At 44.5% G+C, this 25,693-nt stretch overlaps 2 protein-coding genes across 2 annotated transcripts in view; both read left to right on the forward strand.

Annotated features, from left to right (window-relative positions):
• The first annotated feature begins 1,743 nt into the window (after window positions 1-1,743).
• On the forward strand, window positions 1,744-21,207 carry wbp11 (WW domain binding protein 11). Its single transcript, XM_080217630.1, has 11 exons — window positions 1,744-1,963; window positions 3,319-3,350; window positions 5,108-5,201; window positions 6,568-6,764; window positions 10,387-10,520; window positions 12,193-12,392; window positions 12,525-12,731; window positions 13,595-13,696; window positions 15,971-16,252; window positions 18,168-18,350; window positions 20,198-21,207. Exons 1-11 carry the CDS (start codon window positions 1,900-1,902, stop codon window positions 20,611-20,613), a joined length of 1,911 nt encoding a protein of 636 aa, XP_080073756.1. The 5' UTR covers window positions 1,744-1,899; the 3' UTR covers window positions 20,614-21,207.
• A 2,501-nt stretch (window positions 21,208-23,708) lies between these two features.
• LOC145361701 (cilia- and flagella-associated protein 184-like) overlaps window positions 23,709-25,693 on the forward strand; it is a 29,758-nt gene continuing 27,773 nt past the window's right edge. Inside the window, exon 1 of the mRNA XM_080217617.1 lies at window positions 23,709-23,782. Coding sequence (XP_080073743.1) covers window positions 23,765-23,782 — 18 coding nt within the window. The 5' untranslated portion in view covers window positions 23,709-23,764. The remainder of the gene's footprint in view (window positions 23,783-25,693) is intronic.

A 25,693-nucleotide genomic window follows, 5' to 3' on the forward strand; every position in this document is an offset into this window, starting at 1 on the left:
GTAGTCTGTGTATGATATTCATATGGAGAACTTCAAAGGTAACAGATATGGGGTAACTCCCAGTTATAGAAATGTAGTAAATTTGGACCCCGGATGTTACAGTCAACAACTGACCATTTCTAATGCTGATGTCTTTCTCATAGGAAGAAGAAGACTATGTGACTTTCCATAGATATCCCAAATTAAAGAATTTGATAATTGACATCTACCTTGAGATCACATGGAGGAAATTCATGAAAAAGTGTAAGTGCGAAGAATCTGTTGACGGGTTTTGACCCGAGTCTCTCCTACAACCTGTCAAGAAAAGAACAAAGAAAATTACAGCTCAGGGACAAGCCCTTTGGCCCTCCAAGCCTGCACTGCCCATGCTGCCTGACTGAACTAAAATGCAGGCACCATGTCTCTTTATTCCCATTCTATTCATCCCTTAAAAAGTTAGGATATTTATACACCATTTCTCACAATCATCGTTGGTCCATCAAGACACAACAGCAGTACTCAGAGAGCAGAATTTTCTTTCAAGAAACAGATGCCACCTGCAGATGGTATGTTGGTATTCATTGCAAGAGGACGACAGAAGATGGATATATTACCGTAGCTGTATAGGGACTTGCTGAGACCACACCCAAATACTGTATGCACCTTTGATCTCCTTATCTAAGAATATACTTGCTTTTGAGGGAGTGCAGTGAATGTTCACCAGATTGATTCCTGGGACGCAAGATTGTAGGATAAGGAGAGGTTGAGTTGAGTAGGCCCATATTCACTGTAATTTAGAAGAATAAGAGGGGTTCTCACTAGATGATAAAATCCTGACGGGTTTGGACAGACTGGATGCCGGGATGATGTTTTCCTGGCTGAGGTGCCTAGAATAAGGCTGTGGAGGCCAAGTCACTGAATGTATTTAAGAAATAAGTAGATAACATTACACTAAAGGCATCAAGGGGTATGGGGAAAGAGCGGGAGAATGGTGTTGAAATAGCAGTTCAGTAATTATCACATTGAATGGTGGAGTAGGCTCAATGGGCTGAATGGCCTACGATTTTCTATTTGACATTCTGTCCTATACCTCGGACTGTCTTAACCATCTGATAAACAAAATGAAGGGCACAAACCACACATTCTGAAGTCAACAAAACTATACCCATTGACATTGAATGAATCTTCATATTACTCTTTAAAAAGCATCAAATAAACCATTGCTGACACTTTCCACCAAGATCCAGCAATGGTTGTGCTGTGCCCCCAATTTGCAGGAGTTTAATGTTATCTTGTTGTTGGTCAGTTGCACTCTGGAGGTGGAGTGAGGGACAATGGGGGCAGTACGATGGCACAGTTGTTAGCATTGCTGCCTCACCGCGCCAGGGACCCGGGTTTGATTCCTGGCTTGGGTCACTGTCTGTGTGCAGTTTGCACATTCTCCCCATGTCTGCGTGGGTTTCCTCTGGGTGCTCCGGTTTCCTCCCACAGTCCGAAAGACATGCTGGTTGAATGGATTGGCCGTGATTCTCCCTCAGTGTACCTGAACAGGTGCCAGAGTGTGGCAATTGGGGGATTTTCACAGTAACTTCATTGCAATGTTAATGTAAGTGTTACTTGTGACTAATAAATAAATAATACCCACTGGGGTGAGTGAATGCAATCTGGGGGCTGTGGGAATGTCCCTGACCCTGGGCATCGGGGACCCGGAAGCGGAAATGGCGCGCTGGGTGAAAGGTCGTTGCCAAGTGGAAGATGGCGGCGGAACCGTGAGAGGGACTGAGACTGAGATAGAGGGAGCCGGGAAGAGGGGGAGCCGGGACCGACGGGGACCGGGGGAGAGCGGAGGCCGCGGTTGCGGCCGGGTGAATTCGGCTCCTTTCAGCCCGGGCAGACGGAGGGAGAGACAGAGCCGCCAGGATGGGCCGCCGTTCAACCAGCTCCACCAAGAGCGGCAAATTCATGAACCCGACCGACCAGGCCCGTGAGTACCTGGGGAGCGGGGGCAGGATAGTGAATACCCCGGGGGGGGGGGGGGCAGGATAGTGAATACCCCGGGGGTGGGGGGGGGGCAGGATAGTGAATACCCCGGGGGTGGGGGGGGCAGGATAGTGAATACCCCGGGGGTGGGGGGGGCAGGATAGTGAATACCCCGGGGGTGGGGGGGGCAGGATAGTGAATACCCCGGGGGTGGGGGGGGCAGGATAGTGAATACCCTGGGGGGGGGGCGGGAGCGTGGGAGCTGGGGCAGGATAGTGAATACCCAGGGGGGGAGGGGAGCAGGGGCAGGATGGTGGGCACTGGGTGGAGGGGAGTGGGGGCAGGATGGTGAATACCCTGGGGGGGGGTGGGGGGAGCGGTGGCAGGATGGTGAATACTGGGGGGGGGGGGGGGGGGGAGGGGGGGGGCAGGATGGTGGGCACCGGGGAGGAGGGGGAGTGTTAAGTAGGATCGGGGTGGGGGTTGCACGGCATTGGGGGAGCCCTGTCCCCAAACACTTGCTCCTCCTGATGGGGAAATGGGGGCAGGGGGTGGAGGAGGAGGGGGTGAGTTTGGGGGAGGAGGGCATGTCTGGGTACTGGGACAAGAGCTGGGGACCTGAGGAACGCGGGACAGTCATCTCAACATTACAGAGAGAATCAAGGGAGGATCTAAATTCAAATCAAAACGTTCAAAGATCTGTTTTGGTCTGACTTGGTGTAAACTGAAGCAACCTCACACAGTGACCCATTTTCATTGGAAAGCCAGCTTCTATCCAGCTACCTCTGCTGGTATCTTTTCCCTCACGGGGATCCCAGTCACACTCAGAGCAGCACATATGAAATAGAAGAGGAGTGGGCCATTCAGACCCTCGAATCTGCTTCGCCATTTGATAAGACGCTGGCTGATCTGATTTGATGCCTGTGTGCCTCTGTCAGTAACACATTCTTCCCTCAATCTGAATGTCATAGGTTCAGTTCACACTCTAGAAATTTGAGCATAAAGTCTAGGCCTGTGGGTACTGTGGGAGTGCTGTGTTGTTGGAGGTTTTGACTTTCGGATGAGATATTAACCTGTGGTGTTAACTGCCATCTTTATGGATGTAAAATATAGAGTGGCAATGTTAATGAAGAGTAGACACGTGGTTACCAACGTTTATCCATCAGCCAAAGTGTTAAATCACTTTGCTATTTGTGGGATCTTGCTGTGTATTAATTGACAGCTACACGTCTGACAAACAACAGTCACTTCATTTGCTGTAAACAGTTTTGGAATGTTCTGAAGTTGTGATCATATAAATGTAAGTTTTTTTGATCTCCTTTGCTAAATCTAACCCTGATTCACTTTTTTATTAACCAGGCAAGGAGGCCAGGAAGCGGGAACTGAAAAAGGTGAGGAACTTGAGTGTATTTCGAATCTCTGTCTTTGCGTTACCATAAGGGTTATGGGGAGAGGGCGGGAAAGTGGAACTGAGCCACGACAGATCAGCCATGATCTTATTGAATGGCGGGGCAGGCTCAAAGGGCTAGATGGCCTACTCCTGCTCCTATTTCTTATGTTCTTATGTTACTGTTTGGAGTTAATTTGTCCGGCATTTTCAATGCAAATCTTCAGATGGTTTGCGTATCATATTCTTTCAAAGCTGTGTGTCTTTGCAGCAACCCGAACATCCAGGGCAGGTTATAAACAAGTTGCCTTCTTTAAACAGCTGTGCAGTTATGTTGTCTATAAACTCCATAAACCAAATTAGAGGGAACATTGATTTTGTGCCAAAAGTATGCTCGTATAACAGATGGTTGTAGTTGTAGCATTGTACATGGGAGATGGTGGCACAGTTTATTTCACTGAACTTAGCAACCCAGAGACCCAAACTAATGCTCTGGTATCACACTGGTACTATTTGAATTAAATTAATAAATATAGAATCTAAAACTAATCTGAGTGGGATTGTTGTAAAAAAAAACCCATTTGGTTCACTAACGTCCTTCACGGAAAGAAATCTGCTGCCCCTATCCGGCCTGGTCTACGTGTGATTCCAATCCCACAGCAATGCAGTTGGCTGTAAACTGCCCTCTGAAATGGCCAAGCAAAGCCACTCGGTTAAAGGGCAATTAGGGATGTGCAACAAATGCTGGCCAGCCAGCAACACCAACACCTTATGAAAATAAATACAACCGTGAAGAAGGCCATTCAGCCCACCTCTCCATGTCAGCATTTTCCCTGCATGCGAGTAAAGATTCCAGTCTAATTTACCATCCCAACACCCATATCCCCTTGACCCTTTCCATCACCATCGGTATTCTAAACTTGAGTGTTGATATCATTTCTGTTTCAACAAATAAACTTGTGTAAAGATGTTTCTCTGGCCCTCTGTATCTTGTATCTGTTCCCCTCCCATTGGGAATATATAGACTGATAGCTTGGAGGGTAAATGAACTAGCTGGCACAATTTGGATCACAATTCTGCAGTAAGAAGATTAAAGGTTTATTCCCACAACTATGCTGAATTGGTGGATTTGAGCTCGGACAGCAGTTGAGGATCTATAATTGCCCCCCATCTTCTTGTACTTTGATGGTGGAAAAGATGTAGCCAGTGTTGTCACTCCTGGTTGTTATCCAGTGGTTGCTGCTGGGTGGGGACAGAATTCAGACTCAAGTGCCATGTCCTGGAGATACTGACTCTCATATGGAGAGAAGGTATTTGCAATCAGCCTCAATTTCAGGATTGTTCAGGGAGAAAGAAGAGTTCATGGGTTGGTATACAGAAGAAGGAATGAAAGGAAAGCAATGCCATTCCCATATGAGGAGAGAGAGAAGAAATTGCAGTTGGGTGAATTGAGTTTGGAGATGAGGGGAAGATTGTCTGTCCGATGTGTGTAATTCTGACAAAGGGTCATTCAGATTCAAATCGTTGGCTCTATTCTCTCTCTACAGATGCTGTCAAACTTGCTGAGATTTTCCAGCATTTTCTAGTTTTGTTTCAGATTCCAGGATCTACAGTGATTTGCTTTTATAGGTTTGTTGGACAGACCACAATGGTATCCAGTTTCATGGATTTTGTTTTGTGAACTCAGCTTCCCACTGTGCGATTGTCCTCGGTGTAAGTTTGACTTATTGATGGATTTCTGGAAAACCTTTGTGTTCACAGAACAAGAAACAGCGAATGATGGTGCGAGCCGCTGTGCTTAAAATGAAGGATCCCAAGCAGATAATTAAAGACATGGAGAAGCTGGATGAGATGGGTAAAGAACCAGAATTGGAATTTTCCAGGATAAAACTTTTTAAAGTCAGAATCAGATGAAGAGATGTGTTGAAACACGCTTGTTTGTCAGTAGATTGTGTCATATTCATGCCCCTGGAATTTGGGATGTGTGTTTTGTTAGAATGTAACCAGTGACAACTTTGTATTGGATGTAATGTGACCAATGGTAACAAGATTCAGGGTCAGCTGACCCGTAAAACACAAAACATTGGTAGCAGAGGAAAACCCATCGTAATTTGGTGTTTGGTTTTGAAGAAGGGCTACAACCATGGCAGAAGGTAGGAGTAAACTGGTGGGATTAGATTGTCTCCCTGTCTTTTCAGATGCTGTAAGGAAATTTGTACTCAATATGTAAGCATGTTAGTACTTAGAGAATTTTTCAGATGCCAAATCATATTGGCAATGGAAAGCAGAGGTGGAAATGTGGACCTTTCTCACTACAATACCGAGAAAAGCAAGTTATGACATTAACTTTGTCGCTTCCAATCAGGAACAAGACAAGAAGCAAAGTATTTTCTGATTGGACAGAGATGCTTTGAATAAAGAAGAAGGGCTACAGCTCCTGCTACAATACTTAAAAGTTTTACCAGAAAGATGAGCTATCAGAGAATTATGAAGGATGGGTGATGTTTAACAGGATTAGGAGACAAGGCACCCAGTCCATGGAAGATTTTATCGTGGATTTTGATAGGGCCACAACAGGCTAATGAAATTTAAATTGGAGATTCCAGATGCAGTATTGGCCTTTAAGTTGATGGACTGTGCGTGTTTGCCGCCTATGGATACTCTTTTAGTAATGGCTTGGGATGGCCCAGGGTGAGGCCCCACATTTGGAATAATGATGTTTCTTTATTAAACCTTACTTTGATTTATAAATTGGAGTAAATTTTGTTGTATTTTCATGAGCTGCATTTTGAAGAGTTCCTTCTGAAGAAACATGTTTGATGTCTTGATACATAAGTCAATGTTCTAGTCACAGCATTTCCACTAAATCGCTCAATCCTATTTTCCATGTTTGCTGTGAACGGTGTCTTTTCCATATATTCAGCAGTTTTAACATTTCAAATGTTCCTGTTTGCTTGTAATTGGAATCCTCAAGATGTTGACTGTTTCTGTCTGATCTGTTCTATTTTGCTTCATTCTAAGGGGATCCCAAGGATACGTCAGACTTTTGGGCAAGAGACTGAGATTAGGATTTTGGGAAAATTATTTAGAATGTTGTAGTAGTCTTGCTATCTGATGTGCGGGGTGAATCCTAACCACTGTTAACCTGTGCTGGAATTATATCTGTTCTGCATGCTATAATTTTTGTCCCCTGCCCCTCCCCCAACTCCGTTTTTTTGCAGAATTCAATCCCGTGCAGCAGCCACAACTCAACGAGAAGGTGCTGAAAGACAAGCGGAAAAAGTTACGAGAGACGTTTGAACGGATCCTGCGGCTGTACGAGAAGGAAAATACTGAATTTTATAAGGAGCTGCGGAAACTGGAGAGTGAATATGAGCAGAAACGGTCACAGCTCTGCCAGTTCTTTGATGCTGTCAAGGTGAGGAATGATCGAATATACCAATAAACATGTGAATTAGGAGCAGGAGTAGGCCATCTGGTCACTTGAACCTGCAATACTGTTTGATAAGATCATGACTGACCTGATTGTGACCTCTAGTCTACTTTCCTGTCTACCCACTTGACCTTTGACTCTTGTCACTCAAAAATTTATCTAACTCTAAAAATATCCATTGACTCTGCCTCCACTGCTGTCTGGGGAAGAGAATTACACAGACTAGCAACCCCTCTGAGGAAAAAAAAGATTCTCCTCAAGTCCACCTTACGTGGGAGGCTCTTTAATTTTTAAATTGTGTCCCCCTAGTCCCAATCTTTCCCAGTAGGGGGAAAATTCTCTCAGCAGCCACCCTGTCAAATTCCCTTTGTCTCATTCTTCTAAACTCCAATGGATACAAACCCAACCTGTTCAGCCTTTCCTCATCATTCCTTCGTCCCAGCAATCAGTTGAGCAAAGAACAAAACCAGCCCAGGAAACAGGCCCTTCGGCCCAACGAGCCCACGCCGCCATCTCAACACCACCAGTCCCTCTCTCCACCCACGACCCCTGTCTACTGTTTTATGGTTTTAATGTTTTAACCTTCTCTGAACTGTTGCTAAATATAATTTTTTTTGAACAAGAGACCAGAACTGTACACAGTACTCCAGATGTGGTCTCACTCGTGCTCTGTACAACAAAGCAAAACTTCCCTAGTTCATTTCCCTATTCCATTCTCCTTGCAACAAACACAAACTTTCTATTTGCCTTCCTAATGAATTGCTGTACCTGCATACTAACATTTTGTGATTTGTGTACCAGGGTACTGAGATCATGCTGTGCTGCAGTGTTCTGCAATCTCACTTCCTTTAAATAATGTACAGTTTTCCCATTCTTCCTGCCAAAGTAGACAAGTTCACGTTTTCCCATTTTATATAGAACATTACAGCGCAGAACCGGCCCTTCGGCCCACGATGTTGCGCCGACCAGTTAAAAAGCAATGACCCTCAAACCTAAACCAAACCCTTTCCATCCATAAACCTATCCACAGATCTCTTAAACACCCCCAAACTAAGCGCATTTACAACTGCAGCAGGCAGGGCATTCCAATCCCTCACCACCCTCTGGGTAAAGAACCTACCCCTGACATCCATCTTATAACTACCACCCCTTAATTTAAAGCTATAATCTATCAAATTTGTGTCTGCTATCTTAAGAAAACTGCAAAGGGATGGAGATAGATTAGGTCCTCCTCACTATTTTTGTATTGTTAGTATATTTAGCCACCATACATTTGGTCCTTTTATCCAATTCATTTGCAGATACTTTCATCATGAGCCCTCACTTTGTGGTGTAGTCTTTGTTATGACACCTTGTTAATACCCAAGTACACCACAGCTACAGGTTCCCTTTACCCATATTGTTTATTACCTACTCAAAGAATGCTAACAAATTAGTCCGCTATGATTTCTCTTTCACAAAACCATGTTGACTCTGCCTGATTGCATAGAGATTTTTAAATGCCCACTATAAGCTCCTTAATGAAAGATTCCGGCATTTTCCTGTTTTTATTTCAGATTTCCAGCATCCGCAATATTTTGCTTTAATTAGAAATTGCATATTTTTTAAAAGCATGTTCTCAAAGCAGTGGGATGGTTTTAGTTATAAGGCGGGTGTATGATAGTCCTTAATAGCATCATTCTGGAGTGGGTAGATCGGATACCTGACCTGATCCCACCACCTTTTAATATCTGATAACAGAAGGCCTTGTGCACCTCCCATTGTAAGTTCACCAGTGTGTTTGGCAGTGTGTAGCAGTTAAAGAAAAGTTTGAGTTTTGTGTGTTTCAGTCTAGCTTACAGGGGATTTGGACCAAATTTGTCACTAAATTAATGATCTCGCCCACAACACCACAGGGTACCTGTTGTGAGAACTTGTTTTGCCTGTGCAGCGGGGTCTCTCTCTTTCAGGGTTGGAACAGGGAACAGAAATATGTAATTAACTGTGCTGTAACTGATCTGGCGCTATTGACATTACTGAGAGAAAATAACTTTCATTCTAAAAATGAAGGGTATGCCCTTCAAATTTCCAATTTGTTCATCTGTGTACAATCCTTGTTGTTGTCATTCTCCAACTTACAAATTTTGTAAGCTGCATGTTTAGGAACACCAGGGATGGATGTTGCACTTTGTACGTCTAATGGAGCAGGTATAATCACTGTATTCAAACTGCAAAAGATTTGTTTATTTTGTTAACACTTATTGAACTGCATTGATAAATAACACACTGAGGGTGTAATCAGCAAGATCGCCTTGCCCGATAAGTCCCCGGGGTCTGAGCCCCATCTCTCTGGAGAATGTGGTGCTTTGGTCTGAATTTGCAGCCTTTATCTTTCCCTTTGCTTCACGCAAATGATTAATGGCCCAAATATCACTTACAAAGCGCTGCAGTGTCACACAGGGAAGTGTTGGATGAGGCTCCGTGTCAGGAGACAGCACTTTCATGTTGTGTGTTGCTTTTTGTTGGTTATATTGACTTCCCTTTGAAAGTCTCGATTAACCAATATTTCCATCATCTTCTGCAATAAGGGATAATGTCCTGAAATTGGAGAGGTGGATTCCAAATAGACTGTTGCTGAACTGGAGCCGACCCCGTAGTGAGACTGCCTGTAACAATTGCTGCCAGATGTTTCATAATTCCAGATGTGTTAAATGAAGAGCAGGAGGTACACAAAGTCAGTTTTGCTCGAGTTTCCCCTCTGGCCTGGAGATTGAAGTGCTTTCAGTTCAAGGCAGGTATGAACAGACTTGGTGTTTCAAAGGAGCTGTGATAGAATTAGGATGAATGCAGCTCACAGCTTTCTGTAGAAAGACCCTGGTGAAAGCATTCAAGACTGAGGGAGAATTGAGAGCAGAGTCACATCAAACATTTAAAGCAAACATTTCTTCAAACCTGCTATGAAGTGACATGAAATGGGAGCTTTTTAAACAATAGTGGGGTGAAGGGGCAGTAACGCATTTTGTTTTAAATTGTGAAAATTTTCAGCTAACATTATTAAACCGGAATTGAAATGTTCTTTGTGAGAAAAGGGTGAGTAGGCTTGTAAATTCCCTCGTGTTTAGAGTGTGTCTAATACCCCCCACGGCTTTGGGAGCGTTTTCTAATGTCAGGCTCCTGGGATCAGTATGTCCTATTTGCTGTTTTACTCGCAATGTTCTCTGATGAGAAAAGATTGCAATGCAGCTAGCAACTCTCAAGACTCACCAAGTCCCCACTGCCATCAGATATTTATAATTCCAAAGTAAGAAGTCTCTCAACACCAGGTTAAAGACCAATAGGTTTATTTGGTATCATGAGCTTTCAGAGCACCACTCTGTTGTGAGACTTCTTACTGTGCCCACCCCAGTCCAACGCCAGCATCTCCACATTAAAATTCCAAGTGCAGTTGCTAGCAGGGATATTTCATGCTAACCTTTGTCTCCTCTGTAGTAACGTATCTACTAAAGACATTCACTTAAAAGTGAAGAACATCTCGCCATAGGAAGCCAAGGACCACAGTTAACTGTGCTGCTTTCAGATTGTGTGTTTATTCATTGCTGCAGTGTGGTCATTTTCCATCTTTATACAGAATGCTCAACATGTGGAGGTGGAGAGTATTCCGCTGCCAGACATGCCTCATGCTCCATCAAACATCATGATTCAGGATATCCCTCTCCCTGGAGCTCAGCCTCCCTCGATATTGAAAAAGACATCAGCTTATGGGTGAGCAGCAATTCGTTTGTATCTGAAGCCACTTGGGTACATACATAGACAGTGAATGTTTAAACGCAAAGAATGGATGGGGGTGGGGGGGGTGGTGTAAGCGCGATTCAAGCTATTTTACTGATTCTGAGGGCGGCGCAGTGGCTCAGTGATTAGACTGTATTAGCCTCACAGTGCCAGGGACCCAGGTTTGATTTGTGGCTTGGGTCACTGATCTGCACTTTCTCCCTGTGCCTGCGTGGGTTTCCTCTGGGTGCCCTGGTTTTCTCCCATATTCTGCTTTGATGCACCGACCCGCACAGGTGCCAGAGTGTGGCGACCAGGGGATTTTCACATTAATTTCATTGCAGTGTTAATGTAAGCCTGCTTGTGACTAATATATAAACTTTAACTTAAAAACAAACTATCCTCTGTGGTGTAGTGGCCTACTCGAACTGAAAGAAATTGGTTTGTTGGTCAGCGAGGGTTATTGACACAGATAAGCAGCTGTAACATTTTCAAGCTTATCAGTTGAAATTTGGGAAAACAATAGCAATGAAGAGATTTGCACACAGACAGGCAGTGACTGTTTCTTCCACACTTGATTTTATTAAATGCACAGTGAAGCAGTGTGCATTTTTTGTATTTTGCTAGTCAATCTCTGGTCACATTACACATGGAATTGAGACAGCATTACAGGCTGAAGAACAATTGGACTGGGGCAAGCAGATATAGTTCAGTACCTATCTTAAGGACATACAATCCATTCCTTATTTTGGGGTTTCTAATACAATTTCTTGCTAATGATCATACCCTGATGTGTACATCTGAGGGCAGATGAAATTACAGCATGGCAAGTTTACAAGGAAAGTTTCCATTAGAATCATAGAATCCCTACAGTACAGAAGAGGCCATTCAGCCCACGGAGCCTGCACGACTACAATCCCACCCAGGCCCTATCTGTTCACCTAGCAGAAGGAATTATTCAGTTGCAAGCTTTAAAAAGAACTTATTTCAGAAAGTAAATCAAAGAGAAAGGTTTAATAAAGAAACTTCATTTCTCCAACACTTGAGGCCACACCCTGGGCCATACAAGCTCCCCACAATTCCCATCTGCTGCTTATTTATGGTGGGTCAGCTGTCCACCACATCATTTTGTAATTGGTTACATTATAACAGATCCAATGTTATCATTGATCACATTCTAACACTATCCGTGTAACCCCATGCATTTACCCTGTTCGTACCCCTGACGCCTAAGGGGCAATTTAACATTGCCAATCCAGCTGGAGGAAACTGGAGCACCCGGAGAGAACCCACACAGACACAGGGAGAACGTGCAGATTCCGCACAGACAGTGACCCAAGCTGGGAATTGAACCCAGGTCCCTGGCACTGTGAGGCAGCAGTGCTACCCACTGTGCTGCCCCTAAATCTAATTCTGAATGTAGACAACGGTTGTATTGGGAACAGTAATGGGAAATGTGTGCAGACTTAAGATTTTTAATATTACTTCAACAACACAACCAGACATTTAGATTGAGTTTTATCTTCCTAAACGAGGGGTGTGTCTCATTAAGATGTATCATGTTCGTTTAAATACTGGGGATTATTTGTGTTGGGACAGTTTGAGTAATATTTTAATACATTTCTTTCTTTGAAAAGAAATCCACAATATCTGTTCTTCCCTACAGGCCACCTTCTAAACCTGTTACACTAATGCCCCCTCCTTCACATGGAGTTCCTCGATTACCACCTGGTAAGAAGCCCCCTGGCCCACCCCCAGGGCCACCTCCGCCTCAGGTATTAGCTCTTTATGCAAGAAGGATGGGACCCCCTCCAGGCTTACCTCTGAAGGGAAAGGATGAAGATAATGTTTATGACCCTGAAACTGGTAAGGCATCTTCACAGGCGTTGCCGTGTGTTTCCCAGTGCTCTGTGTTAGTATCACACTGTGAATATAGTTCCACAGTCGATGTGCAGTGTCGTATACATTACCCTAATCTTGACTTTTTCGCCTCTATAGCGATTCAGGATATGCAAGAAGAGGATGAGGAGGACAGTGGTGATGATGATTACCCTGAAGGCATGGAGCAAGATCAGGATGGAAATCGAGACGATCAGGATGAAGACAGTGAAGACTCGAAAGATAAAGACAGTGATGATGACGACGATGATTTTCGGCATCGAGATGAAGATGATGAAAGTTTACGGCTGGACGATGATAAACCGGGTATGTTCTTCTGATTGGTTATTTTTCAATATGATTTAATCACCCTTTTGTCTGCTTTTTATCCCTTTCCTTCATACGTGTGAAAGTGAGGGAGCTGGAGTATGATACAAGCGAGATTATGCCTAGAGCACTGTGTGCAGTTTGAGTCTCCTTGCGTAAGAAAGGATGTGTTTGACATAGAGGGACTACAGTGAAGGTTCACCAGACTGACTGATTCCTGGAATGGCAGGATTGTTGTATGAGAAGAGATTGGGCCGACTAGGCCTGTATTCACTGGAGTTTAGGAGAATTAGAAGGGATCTCATTAAAATTCAGACAGGGCTGAACAGACAGGATGGAGGGATAATATTGCCCCTGGCTGGGGTGGGGTTTCTAGAATAAGGGGTCCCAGTCTCAGGATACAGGGTAGGCCATTTAGCACTGAGATAAGGAGAGATTGCTTCATTCAGAAGGCGGTGAACCTGTGAAGAAAGCGGGAGTTGAGATAGAGGATCAGCCATGATCATATGACTGGTAGAGCAGATTTGAGGGTCCGAATGGCCTGCACACCGATCTCCAGTGTACTGTAGCACCACGCTGGTGAGCGTGGTTTCAGTCTGTACGTTGGTGTCCATCCAATATAGTACATTTTACTGCTTGTGTGAATGTGATTCCAATCAACTTCTGATGCAGACTCCAGACGTGGTGCTTTACAGATTGCGTGAATGTGCTGCTGGTCTTTCTGACTAGGTTGCTAACGCCTAAATGTAAATTAATTTCAAACAATGAGAATGATTGGAAAGCTAAGCTGTGCTTTTTTGTTGCATCGCTATTTACTGGAACACTTGAAATGCTTTGGCTGAGTGTGTGTTGTCTTCCCACAGGCCGCATTGTCCGCTTTGCAGACGTGCAGGACAAACACAAGAAAAAGAAGAAGAACCTGAAGGAGCTTACTCCTCTGCAAGCAATGATGCTTCGAATGGCAGGTGAGTAATCGGACAGGCCCTCAACTTCCACCGAGGGCAGCTCAGACCCACGTGGAGATAGTAACCCATCTGTAAGTGGTAAGGCTGCAGGGTCTGTGGCATTTCGTGTTGGAATACAGTCGATGGTTATGTGCCGATAGTCTCAGATAAAGGGTCTAGTCTTCCAGAAGATTACAAAAATGCTGTACGGCTGGTGCTCCATATGTATTCATCTGATCCTGACCACCAGAGATTCCCTGAACTTTAATCATTCCACAGTAGGAAGTCTCTCAACACCAGGTTAAAATCCAACTTGTTTATTTGGTAGCACAAGCTTTCAGAGCACTGCTCCTTCATCAGGTGAGTCCTGATGGCTTAGGGAAAACATATTCCACTATTCCACCATTCCATCATTGGCAGTAAACTGCAAAGACCCTAAGCTCTGGAATTCCTTCCTTAAACCGCTTCACATCGCTGCCTATCTTTCCTCCTTAAAGGTACTCCTTAAAACCCACCCGTTTGACTAAGCTTTTGAGACTTGCCCCGATATCTTCTTGGGAATCTTGGTGTCAAAAGTTTGTTTGACAATATTCCAGTGAAGTGCTTTTTAAAATGTTTCATTTTGTTAAAGATGCTTTATAAATACATGTTGCTGAACTGTGTAGCCCAAGCCAAGTTTAATCTGCAGCATTTGCTGCGTTGGTTAGCAGGACAATTACTGGAAAATAGTGAAGAATTGCAAATAGCAAGTTAAGAAAAAAAATTAAAACAGAGTAGATCAACCATTCCAGCTGTCGAGTGTGTCCATATCCACAGGATTTCAAAACATTGGCAGAAGATCTAGAAGGGGAGAGGAAGACATTTCTTTCCCTCTGGGAGATGTCAGGACTTGGAACACTTCCACCTGGAAAGGTGGTGGAAGCTGATTCCCCTAAACCATTTTAAAAGGGAGTTGGAGCGGTAGTTGAAGATGAGAAACTTAACAGGATTGCAGGCAAAAAGTGAAGGTGTGGGAAGGTGCAGGACTGTTCTTGTAAAGAGTCCACACAGGTAGAACCGGAATAATAATCTCTTGTGCTTTAGGTTTATAATATTTACAAATTAAAATCTGTAATGATTTAAATGGGAGCTAATAAATGTCATTAAAAATGGCCTTGGATCCCCAGATTACAGAAGAGTAAAATCAGTTGCTGTTCAGGATCCAGAAACTTGCTAAAAATGGCTTACGTGTGAAGATTGGTTAAAGTGATATTCACACTCAGTCCCCTGGCCACGGTGTAGCAGCTGTAACTCACTACCGACACTCATGTACAGAATGGCCAGCTGTACCAGATGCCAAAGCCTTTCCCGCAGTTGTGTAATTGTATATCAGTGATAATTAATATCTTCAGGAAGAAACTAGGTGGGAGGAGGTGAGGGATGGGTGGTGAAAGAAAGTGCGTCGGAGACAACAAATCGTCCTGAGCTAGAACCTGGGTTTGATTCTGGCCTTGGGTTGCTGTCTGCATGGAGTCTGCACATTCTCCTCGTGTCTGTGTGAATTTCCTCTGGGTACTTTGGTTTCTTCCCACAGTCTGAAAGATGTGCGGGTTAGGAGTATTGGCCATGCTAAATTGCCCCTTAGTGTCGGGGTCTAGCTAGGGTTGTGGGGATAGCGCCTGGATGGTATAGTGGTCGGTGCAGACTCAATGGGCCAAATGGCCTCCTCCTGCACTGTAGGGATTCTATGATTCCAGCTGTCCGGGAATCCTGTCCTGGTGCTGGGGGTCTAGACATGGCATTGACAGTTGGAGCCATGAGTGTTGAATTTTCGAAGTGTTCTCCCTGTGATATTGGCAGGAGGTTAGCTGAGTTCCCGATAAATTGTTTTAAGTGTGTATGCTGTTTTCTGGATTCTGTAGCACTTTTTTTAAAGTTATGATGAGCCCGGAGGTACAGAATTTCAGAGTGATGGTGTTTCACACCAATAAAAAAACACCAGGCATTGACGAGAATAATATATCTGATCGTGTGTCTGGTCAGCAATATTCAAACAGGCTGATTTTTAAAAAATAATGACATTCCCCTTGTGCCGATTGGCACACTGAGTTTGATTTTTCTTTCCTGGGTTGTTGTGCTGATGAATTACATGGGGACAGCCGCATTGTTCCTGTAAGATGGATCAGTGATTGAGCTGTTTTCAGGCCAATGTTGGTTCTATGGTAGCAAATCCACAATTTTTTTTTTTTGTTCAGTGTTTTTAGAGAGTTTTGTGTGCTGAATGTCTAAGTAAATTAATACCGTACCTCCTAATAGGTCAGGATTTCCCTGAGGACGAAGAGGAGGAGGAAGAGGAAGCCCATACCGAGGGAGGTGCAGAAGAGGAAAAGATGGAAGCAGAAGAGCAGAGTCGAGAAAAGCGACAACGGGAGGAGTCGCGGCCAGAGGGACCACAGGTTCCACCACCGACTCAGATGCCCCCTAGGGCGCCAATGCAAGCCCCACCAATGCCTGGGCCCCCACCACTTGGACCTCCTCCTGCACCTCCACTGAGACCCCCAGGACCACCTTCTGGCCTGCCACCAGGACCACCTCCAGGTAAGAAACAGAATTGTGTTAATCCTCCAATGCCTATTTGTGTGACTATTGAAATTGTTATAATTCCGGTCAGAAACTCCATAGTGTTTTATGGAGTTCATAAGTTTTGCATTTTGAATTTGGCTAGGGTATGTTTCACTTCATATTTGATTCAAATGATCCATGAGGGAGTTTTATCAAACAAAGTTTATTTAAGAATATAGTTAACATATATGGAAAGAAAATTAGCAAGCACTTTTATTAATTACCAATAAAAGCAAAATAACCACCTTAACAAATACATTTAAGATGTTCAGATCAAATCAAATCAAAACCATCCATAGACAAAACCCTTTAAACAAGTTCAGCCCTGCAAAGTCTAATGCTCACATGATTGAGTCCTTTGGTTGGAGAATTGAAAACTCTCAGTCTTGTAAGTTCTAATTGTCCTCTTGATACACCCGACGAGTTTGAAGTCGGAACAACTTCCTAGAACCCCAGGTAGACTCTGGTCAAGCCACCAACAGCAGATTTTCTACTGCAGGAAGGCAAGAAGCCTTGCTTTCAGCAAACCAGCAGAACTTCCAAAACCCAGGGGGAGAGAGAGACGCTGCTTTCAGAGCCAAGGGGGGAGAGAGAGAGAGACACCCCTTTCAGAGCCAAGGGGGGAGAGAGAGAGACACCCCTTTCAGAGCCAAGGGGAAAGAGAGAGAGACCCTGCTTTCAGAAGTGTAAACAGTCTAGTAACATTGGCATCAACTACAGAGAACATGATTTTTAAAAAATTCTTAAAGGTACACCAATGTCACAAAATGATGTTACTAATAAACTGTACACTTGAAGGGAATTCGTTAAAATAACACAAAAGATTGTGATCACTTTGAACCTTCTGCCGTGGGAGATTTTATTGAAGTTGTTGAGTTTGGCTATTTTGAACTGAATGATTGCACCGTTTAAATGTTTGAGTTGGTGTTGAAGGGGGAAGATTTTTAAGTTGGCTGAAGTTCCCTCTTTAAGCATTGTGGAGTTGAGTCTTTAATCTGCCCTCAGTTGACTGGTGTGGATGTAGGGCAGTTGGGGATAGTCAATAAAGTCTGGCCCAGCCAGTATCACCCCCACCCCGTGAATGAATTATAATTTAGTGACACAGTCTGCGTGGTAAATTAATACGTTTTAAACCAATAATTGCCAGAACACAGGATAGAGTGGATGTAGAAAGGATGCTTCCATTAGGAGGAAAAACTAGAACCAGAGGGCACAGCCTCAGGGTAAAGGGATGATCCTTTAAAACAGAGATGAGGAGGAAGTTCTTCAGCCAGAGAGTGGTGAATCTGTGGAACTCTTTGCTGCAAAAGGTTGTGGAGGCCGGGACATTGAGTGTCTTCAAGACAAGATAGAAAAGTTCTTGATTAATAAGGGGATCAGGGGTTATGGGAAAAGACAGGAGAATGGGGATGAGAAAAATATCAGCCATGATTGAATGGCGGAGCAAACGCAGTGGGCTGAGTGGCCTAATTCTGCTGCTATGTCTTATGGTCTTTCTGCTGTTCAAGGAGGATTTGGTTTTTGATGGTGAATATTTGTCACAGACATGTCATGGCCAGGCTGCAGAGTACTGGATTCGTTGAAGGAAAACTGTTTTTGGGACAAATTCCTGCTTCCATGGGGAAAGGAAGAGAAAAAGATTTTGGTCTGGAATTTGTTGGAAATGCAGTTTGTAATTGGTTTCCTAGTTAGATCCCCTGTGAAATCTCCTTGAAATGTGCCTGTCTTGTGTTGAAGCAATTAGTGTGACAGTGTTCGGGTTGTTGTGGGATAATGTAACTTTTGTATCTTTCTGTTGGAGAAAGGAGATTTAGCTGATCTCTAAATCAGAGTGGATTTATTACTGCGATTGCTTAATCCTGTCTGATTGTAATCGTACACTTAATTCCAGGTGCACCTCCATTCATTCGACCACCGGGGTTACCTGGCATCAGAGGACCGATCCCGCGATTGCTTCCTCCTGGACCACCGCCTGGGAGACCTCCAGGCCCACCACCTGGACCCCCACCTGGCCTTCCTCCAGGCCCACCACCCCGGGGACCCCCTCCCAGATTACCTCCGCCAGCTCCCCCAGGTAAGATGGAATCTGTTACATGATATCTACTCTGTTTACATAAACAGTAATCTCAATACTCTGTGTGTGTGTGTCAGTGAGCGTAACATTGCTACCCATGTAACACAGCGCAACATACCAAATTGCCTCTTTCTGCACTAAAGTCTATTAGTGTCACAAGTAGCCTTACATTAACACTGCAATGAAGTTACCGTGAAAATCCCCTAGTCACCACACTCTGGCGCCTATGAGGGAATTCCGCTAATGATATTCAACATTGTCAAACTGACAAGAAAGGAAAATATTCCTGCAAAGACATATTAGTGTGCAGAGTAGAAAGGACCAATGTGATAAGCATGCATTTAAACCTCTATGGAGCCAGAAGTAGAAATACATCTGACATTGTGACTTGCATATTTATAAAAACTCTCTCAATTTTGAAACTGTTTTTAGTCATTCAGGGAACATGGGCTTTGAATGGATAGCTCAGCATTTACTGCCCATCCATATTTGCCCTTGAGAAGGTGGTGATGAGCTGCCTTCTTGAACCACTGCAGTCCCTGTGGTGTTGGTACACCCACCGTGCTTGGCTTGAATAGCTCACTATTTCATTTCAGAGGGCATTTAAGAGTCAACCACATTGCTTTGGATCTGGAGTCAACGTTTCCTCAGTACTGTGCTGAACTAACTGCCTTGATTTTTTGTACAGTAAAAAGGTTTATTTGGTAGCACAAGCTTTTGGAGTGTTGCTCCTTCCTCAAGTGAGTGAGGAGTTGTGTTCACAAACAGGGCATATACAGACACAAACTCAATTACAAGATAATGGTTGGAATACAAGTCTTTACAGGCAATCAGGTCTTTACAGATGCAGACAATGCGAGTGGAGAGAGAGATAAACACAGGTTAAAGAGGTGAGAATTGTCTCCAGCCAGGACAGTTAGTGAGATTTTGCAAGCCTTACTGTGCATACCCTAGTCCAACGCCTTGATTTTTGTAACCAGGGCCTGAAGTGGACTCAATCACAAATGTGAGAGCCAGAGATGAGAAAGAGAGAGAGAGCGCTGAGCCCTGGCTGACCTGTGTGAAACTTGGGTTGAATTTTAAGAATTCCCAAAATATGTGGAAACACTAATCTCTTGGGAAAAATGCTGAGTTTCAAAGGCCAAACTTAATTTCATTCTTTTTTGAAACCCCTGTGATATTAATTACACCTGTCTCATGAAATCTTGCTGAAATTGCTGACTTGCTAAACCCTGCAATTTATCAGGTGCACTTTGGAAACGACACCCTGACCGATGATCATCTGTTACTAATAAACAGAGTTAAGCATTTGTGAAATGCTGTGCGAACAGTGAATCAAATAGAAGGCAGGGTTTTAAACATGGAAGGGGTCCCCAGTTAGTACATTTTTAGTGTGATTTTTAGTTCTGATTTTTAAATTCCATGAATGAACCTTGTGCATGGTTTTCTTATAGAGATGATATTAGTTAAGTGAGGGAAAAATAAAGTTTATTCATCAGTCACAAGTAAGGCTTACATTAACACTGCAATGAAGTTACTGTGAAATTCCCCTAGTTGTCATATTGCAATGGCTGTTCAGGTCAATGTACCTAACTACATCTTTCAGAATGTGGGAGGAAACTGGAGCATTGCAGACATGGAGAGAATGTGCAAACTCCACACAGACAGTGACCCAAGCTGGGAATCGAACCCAGGTCCTTGGTGCTGTGAGGCAGCAGTGCTAACCACTGTGCCACCATGAAAGAATCAGATACATTTGTTCTGTACAGCATAAAGGAAAGACATGATTATTCAAGACTGTTCTGAAACTCTGCTCTTCAAACCTAACCAATGGGCTTTCTTCCCAGGTATCCCACCACCTCGGCCAGGAATGATACGTCCGCCAATGGCTCCTCCACTGGGGCCTGCGCCACCAGGATTGTTCCCTCCAGCTCCCGTGCCAAATCCTGGTGTCCTCAGTGCTCCTCCAAATCTCATCCAGCGCCCAAAAATGGACGAGAACGTGACCACCATCGAGAAGAAAGCCATTGCCACCATCAGTGCAAAGCCCCAAATCACCAACCCCAAGGCAGAGATTACCCGCTTTGTACCCACCGCACTGCGGGTCAAACGTGAAAGCAAGAGTCAGGCACCTGTGAAGAAGGGTGAGGAAGAGGTTGTTGCCCCAATGAAGCCGATACCTAAAGCCACCCCTGCCGTCTCTATCCAAACGAAGGACGATATCTATGAATCTTTCATGAAAGAAATGGAAGGACTTTTATAACTAAACTGGACTCATGCTCGCTCTCTGTCCTTGACTACCAGCTGCTTGGCATTTGTTTGACATTTGTGTATACTCATTTCCAAGTCTGCTTTGTAGTTTTTTAAAAAAAACACTTGTGAAATCTCATTGCTTGTGTGATGTACTGACTGGACAAACATTACACACGCGGTATAGCTCAACCTGATATCCTATTACGGTGGAAGTTTTGTAGCTGAGAATAGACCCTCACTCGTGAGTTTAGTAATACTGCGCCTGAAGGTGAGACTTCAAACCCACTGAACAGTTTTGAATTGGGGAGGAGAAGGGGATACTGCATGTCTACATATATATAAATGTTTGTTTTGATCTCAAAATGCTCTTCCATTCACAGCGTTGTTTTAAGTGGACATTGTGCAAGTATTTCATGCATTTTCCTTTTACATATTATGGAAACTCTGGTGACAACGTGAGTTAATCCAGTAGTTTGTGGACCGGAACAGTAAAGCAGCGCAAATATAAACGTGTTCATTGTGGTGCATTATTGTTCTTCTGTTTGATCCTTTGGGTTTTGTTTGAATATTATACATGATGAAGTAAACAGAATTGGTCCAATGATGGTTGCTCGCACTTTTATTTGCATCTGAAATAATGTTTGCTTGCAAGTGAAGAAGTCTCAATTTCTTTATAATCTGTGAATTAACTCTTTTCTATCAAAGCAGCCCTGTACAAATATAACACTTATAACTTCTCAAGTGTTTTAATTCCACCTCAACAATCTGTGACTAGCTGGAATATTTGAGATTGATAATGTAGATTGATATTTGCATAATTGAGGTATATTTTCAACAAAGGCAGCAATGTTAGAGTAAAATACAAAGCCAACAACCTGCAGATGTCCCATAGTGCTTTATAATCCATTTTACGAATGTACAGTGTTAGCTCTGCTGCCTCACAGAGCCCGGGACCCAGGTTCAATTCCTAGCCTGTGTCACTGTCTATGTGAAGTCTGCATGTTCTGCCCGTGTCTGTGTGAGTTTCCTCCTACAGTATGAAAGATGTGCTAGTTAAGTGCATTGGCAGTGCTAAATTCTCCCTCAGTGTACCTGAACGGGTGCTGGTGTGTGGTGACTAGGGGATTTTCACACTAACTTCATTGTGGTGTTACTGTAAGCCTACTTACGACAATAATATCATAAACTTATTCCATCTCCCTGGAACACCTGGATAACAAGGACACCTATGTCAGAATCCTATTCATAGACTACAGCTCAGCCTTCAACACCATTATTCCTACAAAACTCACCTCCAAAATCTGTGGTCTGGGCCTCGGCACCTTCCTGGATCCTGAATTTCCTAATTCACAGACCACACTCAGTAAGGATAGGCAACACCTCCCCTACGATTATCCTCAGCACCAGTGCCTCACAAGGCTGTGTCCTCAGCCCCTTGCTATATTCCTTATACCCTTATGACTGTGTGACCAAATTTCCCTCCAACTCGATCTTCAAGTTTGCTGATGACACCACCGTAGTGGGTTGGATCTCAAACAATGACGAGACAAAGTACAGGGAAGAGATAGAGAATCTGGTGAACTGGTACAACGACAATCATCTCTCCCTCAATGTCAACTTAACGAAGAAGATAGTCATCAACTTCAGGAAGCATAAAGGAGAGCATGTCCCTGTTGACATCAATGGGGACAAAGTAAAAATAGTTGAAAGCTTCAAGTTTTTAGGTGTGCAGATTATCCACAAACTTTCCTTGTCCCTTCGTGCTGATGCTATGGTTAAGAAAGCCCACCAATGCCTCTACTTTCTCAGAAGACAGGAAATTTGGCATATCTGCTATGACTCACCAACTTGTACAGATGCACCAAAGAGAGTGTTCTTTCTGGTTGTATCAGAGCTTGGTGTGGCTCCTGCTCTGCCCAAAGCCACAAGAAACTACAAAGGGTTGTGAACGAAGCCCAGTCAATCGCTCAAACCAGCCTCCCACCCACTGACGTTACCTATATTTCCCGCTGCAGCCAGCATAATCAAGGACCCCACACACCCCGGACATTCTCTTCCACCTTCTTCAATAGGGTAAAAGATACAAAAGTCTGAGGACACGTACCAACCGACTCAAGAACAGCTTCTTCCCTGCTGCTGCCAAGAGTCTTTTGAATGGACTTACCTAACATTAAGTTCATCTTTCTCTACACCCTAGTTATGACAGTAACACTACATTTCTCCCCTCTCTTTACTTCTATGTACAGTATGCTATGTTTGTGTAGCGTGCAAGAAACCATACATTTTACTGTATACCAATACATGTGATATAAATCAGAGGAGGAGAGACTGAATAGACTGGGGCTAGACTTATTGGAATTCAGAAGAATGAGGGGAGATCTTTTAGAAACATAAGATTATGAAGGGAATATATAAGATAGAAGCAGGGAAGTTGTTTCCACTGGTGGGTGAAACTAGAACTAGGGGACATGGCCTCAAAATAACAAGGATCAGATTTAGGACTGAGTTGAGGAAGAACTTCTTCACACAAAGGGTTGTGAATCTGTGGAATTCCCTGCCCAGTGAAGCAGTTGAGGCTCCCTCATTGAATGTTTTTAAGGCAAGGATAGATACATTTTTGAACAGTAAAGGAATTAAGGGTTATGGTGAGCGGGCGGGTAAGTGGAGCTGAGTCCATGAAAAGATCAACCATGATCTTATTGAATGGCGGAGCAGGCTCGAGGGGCCGAATGGCCGACTCCTGCACGGAGTTCTTATGTTCTTAATAAATCAAATCAAATGATGGCTCAAGCTAAAAACAAAACCCTGTGCCCTCACTCGGCCCATGTCCCTCTATTCCCTCCCTATCCATGTACCTATCCAGATGCCTCTGGAATGTTGTTAATGTGCCTGCTTCCTCCACCTCCTCTGGCAGCGCGTTCCAGGCACCCATCACCCTCTGGGTGTAAAACCTCCCCCGCACATCCCCCTTAAACTTTCCCCCTCTCACCCTGAACCCGTGCCCCCCCCCCCCCCCAGCAGCTCCCCGCTTGTAATTGACACTTCACCCTGGGGACCTGGGCAAGGGGCGGGGCCTGGGCAGGGGGCGGGGTCTCGCTCACGGCGGGGGGCCATGGTGACGTACGGGACGCGGCGGTCTCCATAGTAACCGCGACTCCGAGATGGTGAAGTTCAGTGAGGTAAAGATGCGGGCAGGGAGCGGGGGGGAATCCAGCCTGGAATCGGGGTCATTCCCTCAGGACCGACACCCGGGTCGTTCCGCTAACCCAGGCGGAGGGCCGCTCACCCATCCCCGGGCCTGGACTGAAGCCCACTTTAATCCAATCCGCGGCTTCACTCCCACCGGCAGCAAGCCGCAGGCCTGGCCCCGCTCACTCCCCATTGCTATTGGGTACATCAGCTGTCACTCAGAATAGTCCCCGCCCACCTCACCCGCCTATTGGTTGCTCCCTGTAATTGACGCGCTGGGTCGGCGGCTGATTGGCCGTCTGGGTTGAGGGGCTTTCCAGGACCTCCCACTGTGCCCCTTCCCCCGGCGCTCCCTCCCCCAGTGCCCTGTTCCCCATGCCCCTTCCCCAGTGCCGCTCCCTCCCCCAGTGTTCCCTCCCCCGTGCCCCTACCCAGTACCCCTTCCCCCAGTGCCCCTTCCCCAGTGCCCCTACCCTGTGCCCCTTCCCCCAGTGTTCCCTTTCCCCCAGTGCCCCTTCCCCCAGGTGCTCCCTTCCTCAGTGCCCCTTTTCCCAGTGCCTTGCTCCCCAGTGCCTTGCTCCCCAGTGCTCCCTTTCCTTGTGCCTCTTCCCCAGTGCCCCCTTGTCCCAGTGCCCCTTCTCTGTGAGGATTCCAGTCAGTGCCAATACAGAGACCCTGACCCTGATTGACCAAGTGGGTGGTTACACAGGAGGGAGAACCTTTCCTGAATCTCTCCAATCCAGGTTCTCAGCAATCACTCCTTCAGCAGTCCTGTAAAAGTTCAGATAACTCAGCACATTTAGACATGAGGGAATTACATTAATCGAGCAATGTATTTACATCTCAGTAATTATACATTAGCCTGGTAGCTTCAGTCTTTCCATCTCCTTAAATCTGGAAATGTAACTCTGGTTGGCTCATGCACGTTGAAATCTTGGTACTTGGAACAAACTGAATAGTTTAATATATATTTATTGCACCTTTTCAGAAGACAGAAAATGAAATTAGCATTTTTATGCCACCTGATCATATCTCCAAGCTGTTCCCACATAAATGCAATTGATCCAGTGGATTTGACAGACCTTGCGCTGGACTTGCCAAGTGTTGCAGCCTAATGCTGTGATCAGATACGTACACTAGTTCCTGCCGTGAAGTTTTGCAGCAAATCAAACAAACATTTAAAACAAATGGCTAAGCGCTGATGAAGTTACATGGGTGATTGATCCAGAGCAATGGGAGGTCACGTGAAGTTCTGCCAGGGGTTAAGCCAGTCTGATTAATACATAAAGCAAAGAGAATGGCGCAGACTTTTCATGTCAGAAGTGTTTGGATGTTGACTCAGTCTGGTGCAATTCATGCAACTAACTTTCCACCTTTGTAAACTTGGCTTTAAACCAATCTGCAGTCTTCTCTCTGTCTCAATCGATTCAGTAGAGAAAGGAGATCTAGGGGTACAGGTTTATAGCTTCTTGAAAGTGGAGTCACATGTGGCCAGGATGGTGAAGAAGGCATTCAACATGCTTGGTTTCATTGGTCAGAGCATTGAATATAGAGTTGGGAATCTTGTTGAAGTTGTATAAGACATTGATAAGGCCACACTTGGAATATTGTGTACAGTTCTGGCCATCGTATTATAGAAAGGATATTATTAAATTAGAAAGAGTGCAGAGAAGATTTACTAGGATGCTACCGGGACTTAGTGGTCTGAGTTATACGGAGAGGCTGAATAAATTGGGACTTTTTTCCCTGGAATGTAGGAGGCTGAGGGGTGATCTCATAGAGGTCTGTAAAATAATGAGGGGCATAGATATTCAACATCTTTTCCCAAAGGTAGGGGAGTCTAAAACTAGAGGACATAGGTTTAAGGTGAGAGGGGAGAGTTACAGAAAGGTCCAGAGGGG

Source organism: Carcharhinus amblyrhynchos, chromosome 35 (genome assembly GCF_965287045.1).
Source record: "Carcharhinus amblyrhynchos chromosome 35, sCarAmb.v2.hapA, whole genome shotgun sequence".
NCBI classification, from domain to species: Eukaryota; Metazoa; Chordata; class Chondrichthyes; order Carcharhiniformes; family Carcharhinidae; genus Carcharhinus; species Carcharhinus amblyrhynchos.

Excerpts from the sequence above, each read along its gene's own strand:
- wbp11 (XM_080217630.1), top strand. The coding sequence starts at position 1,900 with ATGGGCCGCCGTTCAACCAGCTCCACCAAGAGCGGCAAATTCATGAAC. Across the intron at positions 13,697-15,970 it reads AATGATGCTTCGAATGGCAG|GTCAGGATTTCCCTGAGGAC; the intron begins GTGAGTAATCGG and ends ACCTCCTAATAG. Across the intron at positions 16,253-18,167 it reads GCCACCAGGACCACCTCCAG|GTGCACCTCCATTCATTCGA; the intron begins GTAAGAAACAGA and ends ACTTAATTCCAG.